Source organism: Plutella xylostella, chromosome 4 (genome assembly GCF_932276165.1).
Source record: "Plutella xylostella chromosome 4, ilPluXylo3.1, whole genome shotgun sequence".
NCBI classification, from domain to species: domain Eukaryota; kingdom Metazoa; phylum Arthropoda; class Insecta; order Lepidoptera; family Plutellidae; genus Plutella; species Plutella xylostella.
In genome coordinates this window covers 540,075-548,231 of record NC_063984.1, presented here as the reverse complement: position 1 = coordinate 548,231, position 8,157 = coordinate 540,075, and the positions used below count along the sequence as shown (strand labels likewise).

Genomic DNA, 8,157 nt, shown 5'->3' with positions numbered 1-8,157 from the left:
AAGTATGTACTAACATAGATTAAAATAATTAATTCTTAAATATACTGCTTTTAGGTAGTCAGCACCTAGCAAAGTAGTGAAAATTATTAGGTCTATGTTTGTAATGGTCTTATTGGGCTTTTGAAATAAACCGTATTGAGATAACATAATCTTCTGTCAAAAAGATCTTCATGAATGGAACGCAAAAAAAAGTTTTTTTTTTGTCTATTGATTCGTCGTCGATGCCCCACCGACTGATGTTAAAATTTTCATAAAAATCCCATTAGTTTTACAATACTGTGTGATTCTTCTAATGAAATTGTAAATTTAAGGCCACGAACAAGGTCGCGACGGATATTGCCAAACCACATCGTTCTCTCGAAGGCTGGTGTGGATCCTCGGTTCGGTGCACTTCTCCTTTCGCTGGAGGCTAGCTTTCGATCGGATTTTCTCACGTCCCATAGTAAACAATAGTTGGTTTTTGTGGTGCAGAGTGTTGTGTGTATCGATCTGGTGTGGTGGTCGTGAGTGGATGGTGTGCGGCAGCGCCGGGCGGTCGTGATGCAGGCGTGAGAGGGCGGACCCGCGCGGGTCATGTTGGAGACGCGCTCGGTGCGCGCCGCAGACTCGGTGTGGGCCAACAAGCCGCTGCCGGCGCCGCACGCCATGGCCAGCACCCGCCACGGGAAGGCGCAGGTACCTGCAGCACAAGGGAGCCTGCCCCCAGGCTGCTCTCCATCATACAGTCTCTCGACCAACATCTGTCAGTGTCCACCTACCTGCCCCCACACTACTTGCTACCAGACCTCCTTGACATAGAAACACTTTTTTTCTATATCAATTTGATTGGAATGATAAATTATTATTCATACTGGTTGCTATACTGCTTTCTATTTAAACAGACAACAATATTTGTTCAAGTCTCTCTTGACCTTTTATAAAATAAACAAATCCCCATACCAATGCTAACTCCGCCATCTAGCCAGCCTCATCATTTAATGAAAGTAGTCAACTCTTATAATTAGAACTTCCTGTTCAACAGTTACGGGTGCCAACAGCAACAATTTTTTTTCATGAGATCATGTAATATGGAATTAACTTTTTCTCAAGGCTTTTTATTTCTGATCACTTCATATTACTGAGGTGAATGACTGACTTCCTAGATATCTATTGTAATTATAGATTATAGTTATTATGACTGTGTTAAAAACTTATCTTTAGAACATTATGTAGATATGCCTAGCTTTCCAAACAAGACAAGACAGAAAAAATCAACATTATTATAAATACTAAAATTTGTATGGATGTTATTCATGAAATTTGGTATGCAGGAAGCTGATACACAGGACTATCACCTATGCTATTGCTGCTTGTACTTTTTACTTATACCAGAATTCCCATAGTTTATTTTTAAGGTATAGCCAAGCTTGTGGCAGTTAAGTGGTACAATAATCAATTAAACTTTAACATGCTCAAAACTTAGATTAGCACATTAGTACAAAAAATATGTAGGTATGTATTCCTACAGCCAATCATTATTTAAGAAATTTAAATTTATGGCTAGAATACCTACTAACACTTTCCACTAAATTCAAGAGGCCAAACACACCTCACCAAACCTCTTCACCTCCTTCCAGGATGACGTCTGCTACGTAGTAGCAAAGTACGACTATGCGGCCCAGGGGGCTCAGGAGCTGGACCTGCGCAAGAACGAGCGCTACCTGCTGCTGGACGACTCCAAGCACTGGTGGCGCGTGCAGAATGCTCGCAGCCAGTCCGGATACGTGCCCAGCAACTACGTCAAGAAGGAGAAGCCTTCTTTGTTTGATAGGTGAGAATCATGTGGTACTTATTATATTAAGACCACCCTGTAATTGCTGCCTTAAATTTAAAGCTGTAATTACCTTACAACTATACATATGTGTTACAGTAAAATTTGCAAAATAACATACTTACAATCATATAGCAAAATAGCACAGTCATATCTAAACGTAAAATATGCCAATTTCTAAATACTAATGATTATAAACATGGGTGCATTGTGAAATGAATGTATAATGATGTCATTTTCTTAATTAGCTTACAACGTAATTACAAAGACGATTACATCAGAATTTGCTCAAAATTCGAAGGAAGGTCATGAATGTTCATGCTACATTTAAAAGTTAACAGCCATATAGCATGAAATATCATTTTTACGCTATAATGTACTATTCTTATAGTTTTGAACTTGTGTAAATGTTTGCTTTTAGTTAAAATGTAACTTACTTTAACTTTCGCACTATGCTAGAAGCAACATTTTCAACACCACTTTGCAACTTGTAAGTAATTAAATATTACATAGGATACATTTAAAATTTATATTTTCGAGCTTGTTTTAAATAACTTTTAGCAGTATCAGTTGAGGCATTACAGAACTTATACCTCCTCTCTTTTTTTGACACTATTGTCACAGTCATTATAATCAGTCCCAAAGTCTATATTAATTATGTTTATTATGTTATAATCATTCTAGTAAGTAAATCCTCCAGTAAACCTTTTAATTTAATAGCTAATCTTACACAACTACTAGCCAGTAATAAAGCCCCTTTATTGATATGTACAAAGGTTGCACTGCAGAAAGCCACATACTGGAACTTCACCCTTTCTCAGAATAGAACCCCACTATTGACCCCAAACCCTTAATTTTTAATTCCAGCATCAAGAAGAAAGTGAAAAAGGGCTCCGGCTCCAAGACGCTCCCCTCCAACAGCTCCCCAGTGCGGGGCGGGGGCGACTCCCCGCGCGCGGCGCGCCCCGAGCCCGCCGAGGCGCTGGGCACCGCCGTGGTCAAGTACAACTACCAGGCGCAGCAGCCAGATGAACTGGCACTGACCAAGGGCACCAGGATACTGATACTGGAGAAGAGTAACGATGGCTGGTGGCGGGGGCAGTACCAGGGGCATACTGGGTGGTGAGTGATTGTTGTGTTGTTGGTTTGTGTGCTGTGTTAGACAGCTGTAATAAAGGCTGCTTGTGGTATACTTGTAGTGGTTCTGAAACGGATAGAATGCATCATGATGTTTGTTAAAATGTGACATGGTGATAACCAACTCATACATAATATGAATTCACAAAGAGCCTCCTTGAGTTACGTATGGAATTTAAACCTCTTCTCTATATACGTCCGGCGCATTCTGGGCATGAATAATCTTTTACCATGGTCCATGGTGATGAGCCATAGTCTACCAATGTGCTTGTTACCGATACTATAAGAAGATCTATTAAGTTATAAATGTAACTTATTTTAATTAATAAATGGATTATACTTATACTACTTTATTCTATTAAGTAATCACTTTTAATTAATGAATGATTTATTCCCGCAGGTTCCCGTCGAACTACACGAGTGAGGAGGGCGACAACGACGACCCCGTGCACACGTACGCCATGGCCGAGAACGTGCTGGACATCGTGGTGAGTATATTGCTTTGCAGGCTTCAACGAAGTACTTTAGGGAAGTTTAATGTTGTGCTGAAAAGAGTTGGGCAAAACGTTAAACGAAACAACATCAGTCTGCCCACGCAGTGAACTGCAAAAGTCGTTATGCAGTTATGATTGTTTCAATACAATTTTGGTTGTAAAATTTACCATTATTTCAGTGGTTTTGAAAACCAGAAGTATTTTGGTGACTAAGCATACTTAAAATCGTCAAAGACTGGCTCTTAACTTGGCTTATATGCGGCCAGTCTCTACTCTCTACCTACTTTTCTCGACAACAACGGCGATCTGGCTAATTGTATCCCTTATTTAGTTTAGTTTATAGGTACTTATGTTGGCTTTCGAATGTTTACTCTTACGTTAACGTCCTCACCCCCCACCAGGTGGCGCTATACTCGTTCACGTCCAACAACGAGCAAGAACTATCGTTCGAGAAGGGCGACCGGCTCGAGATCGTGGAGCGGCCCGCGTCCGACCCGGAGTGGTACCGCGCGCGCGACTCCCGCGGGCAGCTGGGCCTCGTGCCGCGCAACTACCTGCAGGAGCTGGCCGACTACCTCACGCAGCCCTACACGTGAGTGACTACCCCCCGCCAGGTGTCACTACCCGGCCCGGAGTGTACCGCGCGCGCGACTCCTACTACCTGTGACTACCTTGGGACATTGTGACATTTCTCCCGCCCTTGCCGATCTTTCAACATCATCTCAACCCTCGACATAAAATATGTAGCCGGTAGCCCTCGAGGTGGGCTACATATATTTTACATAATTTTCGAAATATGTCGTGGGCCAGAGAACGTTGAGTGAGAGAAAATTCCTGTAGAGATATATGCCCAATTGCCCAGTAGTGGACGCATATACATACATTTATTGTGTTATTAGAATTACTCACTAAAAACTACGTCATCATAATGAAGCGCAATCAATTCCGTAAGTAACAGTATTTAATCCCTCCAGAGCCTCGCTATTCTCTTTAGTGACAGAGCCTTTAGGAAATGGCGGTAGACTTATATTACGACTCCTTCCTTCCTAGCCTTGTCCTTATTTAGGGTCGGCTTTGAGCGTCATACATAGCACGCCATTTTACCCTATCCTCTGTCATATCCTGATCCACTCCACACTCTCTCATATCTTCTTTCACACAATCAAGCCACGTCTTTATTAGTCTTCCTCTTTATTACGACTATCGACAATAATGTTGTGATTCCATTCCAGCGGTCCGCCGGGCGGCGCAGCGGGCGCTGGCGGCGGCGCGGCGGGGCGGCCGTGGTACTACGGCGCCGTGACGCGGACGCAGTGCGACACTCTGCTGAACCAGCACGGCCACGACGGGGACTTCCTCATCAGGGACTCGGAGACTAATGTGAGTTGGGGCGTGCACTGTATGAATTGTATGGGTAAATGCTAAGAGGGAAACCTGTTTGCCGTTAAGAATGTTTTTAAGCTCAACTGATAATGTAGCATGTTATTATGCTCATATAAAAACATTATTTAAAGGTGTTGTGTCTGTGACACTATTTCATGACAACTTTAGATCATTATTGAACAACAGTTTTAAAGTCATTGAAGACACCTAATGCTAATTTGAAGCTATTAATAATTTAAATTCTGATTCAATAGCTGAACTGAAGACCTAGCACGGGGTGCCAGGCGAATGCCAAGACGTGACAAAAGCTTGGTTCGCGGCTACGAGACCGAGTGCGACGGAAAAGTTTTGTCACGTCTTGATGTGCGCTTCGTTTAAGAATTTTCAAGGAGCACAATTTTTGCTTCATAATTTGCAACATAGTTAAACCATTCTTACGTTCAACTATCTAACTGCCTCTCCTCAGGATTTCTTCATAATTTGCAACATTGTAAAACATTATTACCTTCATCCCACTAACCCTGTCTCCTTACAGGTGGGTGACTACTCCGTATCGCTCAAAGCCCCGGGCCGCAACAAGCACTTCCGCGTGCACGTCGAAGGTTCCCTCTACTGCATCGGACAACGCAAGTTCCACACTTTGGACCAGCTCGTGGCGCACTACCAACGCGCGCCCATCTACACCAACAAGCAGGGCGAGAAGCTGTATCTAGTGCGCCCCTTGCCCAGGGCCAACCAGCCCTGCTGAGTCCAGGGGGTGTAGAGTAGCTGTGCCAAGGAGTGGACGGGGGGTGTAGCATGGTGGGCAGTGGAGAGTCGAGGATATAGATGTGTAGACAGGTAAAGGCCAGATTTAGAACGACCTAGGATTCTAGATAGATGTCTCTTATGTTAGTGATGTTGACATGTTGGATTTTGTAGCGATGCAATTGGGATTGTCTCGAAACTTGAATTTGCAATAAATGGTGATTTTGTGTTTCCGGTACCAAATGATGAACTCTAGAAGTATTTTGCTTGGTCGGTCAATTGATTTATCAAGTTTGGTTTACGTAAATATGAGCCTAATTGAACTATTATGTTAATTTACTGTCAGAATTTATTTTTAAATAACAAATTAAAATTTGCTTTAACTTAACTATTTGGTCTATAAATAACATTTTAAAATGTTCAAGACAGAAATTAACGAAACATTTGGTTTGAAAATGTCAATGTCACTATGCGCAATATTAACCCGGTTATTTTAAAACAATAATTAAACCTCTTCCACCTACTTAGTAATAATCGGCTTTAAGTTTTTTAGATACTCCATTCAACGCACTAGAGTCAATTCGAAACAAACTATAATGTAACCGTTCCAAACATGTACCGAATAGACGCTCTGTAGATAAATAATGCACCGTACTGTAGACACAATATTCTTAAGTATTTTAAAAGAGTTATGACGGTAAATGGCGTTTATTTTATTTTGTTTCTTACGAGTGTAAGAAGCAAGAGGTATTTACCTTAGAAAAGTCGCCATTTTCCATCTGATTCTATAAATGACACTTGGAACTATTATTTGGTTCATTACTATAACAAGCGTACGACAAGATAAAAGATTTACGTCACGCTCGCTCCCGAAGCCGCGAGATGCGGGCTAGCGTGTCGTATACTTTTATCACGTCTTGTGCGCCGTGCTAGGACCACTGAATCCAATTCCAATGATTTATAAAAAGTAAGCGAATATCACATAACAGGATAGGCAGCTACAAATGTAGTAATAACAACAGAACTGTCTATGACATATAAATGGTAACTTTTATATGAATTTGGGGATAGTCTAGCTAGGCCTAATGATCCTGCAAGCTATTTGAACACGTGTTGGTTGTATCTGACTCAAATAGCTGGCCCAACAGTCAGCTGTGGCCTTAATGTTACAGCCAAGAGTAACTTGAAACATCACAAATATGTGTATAAACTCTAGCAACCAAGTTATTTCACTTGGGTTTTGTAAGCACAATTTAAAAATGTAGAACAAGGATTAATCTATGTGTAGTATAATGAGACATTGATACAATGTCAGAATATAATATTACAGTAATAATAAAACCAAAAATTGGCTTCTTACCGCGTCTGTAGTAAAATATAAGAGCGTTTTCTATATCATATTATTATTTGTATAAGGACTCCTATAATGTAAGGTAGCGTAATTTTAAAGTAAATTTATAAACCGCAGTAAGTATCTAATTAAATCCGTATTGTATAGCCGAGATCAAACCCGGGACGTTCCCGGCGCAGTAGAGATCTTATTGTCTGTCGACTACAGAGTGTGCTCGTCATGCCATCCACAACACAAATCTTTATATTAGAGCTTTAAGTAATCCAATGTTCTATGAGATTTGTGCCTTTGCAATAGGGTCCATTATTCAATGGTAGACTTATTCACTCGGCAAATAATAACACCTCTATGTAAAGTTATGCTTCTGAATAACATTTATACCTAAATATAAATGTGATTATAATAAAGTAAATATACACGTTTTTACATTTACATACATACATACATATGATACGTTGTGATGTTTGGCTACGTAAGTTTAATGTAAGTCATTTTCAGGGAAAAATTGGCAAGTCAAGATTGTGTGGGAATTTTGTACTTTTTATATTAAAAACGGAAGTGTTGCCAGTATTAAGAGGGGAAAGTCCCTATCCAAATTTATAATTTATTAGTCCTTGCTGATAATGTTTAGTCATTCGACAACGAATTAGTGTTTTATTCATCTAATCTGAAGCTATCGCGGCCCAAGCGTGTGGGATATGACGCCATTTTAAAATTAAACTGTTGAGAATGTGTGAATTTAAAATGGGGTCATGGGTTCGAATCTCAGTGTGAGCTTTCCTCTGATGTGACTAGCTAGTCAATAATGTGCCGACATCACAAATTATTCAGCTTTTTATATGTTTTTTTTTCTTTTAAATATTAGTTAGCATCTTAATCCGTGGTTATCTTTCTAAAGATAGTAGGTATATGCATGGCTCTTCTATGCACAGGTAAAGTGATCTAGTAAGGAACTTTTATATCAGTGACGACATTGTCATAAAGATCTATAAAATGATGAGCTAATGTCAAAAGTAATATGGTACGACGAACAACAGGCAGCTTTCATAATTTGTTTGATCTATATTTTATATAATTTATTTAATTATTAATTTATCGCATAGGTTCTTTAGTTGGGGATATTGTTATTAATTGACTAATGCTATGATCATCGTATTATTCATTGGGGAATTTACTGTAAATGTTCTATGGACTTACCCCATAGTGTCCTGTATTTTTTAAAGAACATTTAAAGT

The 8,157-nt window shown here is 40.0% G+C and overlaps 1 protein-coding gene across 1 annotated transcript; it reads left to right on the top strand.

Annotated features, from left to right (window-relative positions):
- Positions 1-198: 198 nt before the first annotated feature.
- LOC105384796 (cytoplasmic protein NCK1) lies at positions 199-6,315 on the top strand. Its single transcript, XM_038121325.2, has 7 exons — positions 199-675; positions 1,617-1,810; positions 2,678-2,932; positions 3,348-3,435; positions 3,843-4,033; positions 4,674-4,821; positions 5,360-6,315. The coding sequence occupies exons 1-7, from the start codon at positions 574-576 to the stop codon at positions 5,570-5,572; spliced, it is 1,191 nt and encodes a 396-aa protein (XP_037977253.2). The 5' UTR covers positions 199-573; the 3' UTR covers positions 5,573-6,315.
- Positions 6,316-8,157: the final 1,842 nt, after the last annotated feature.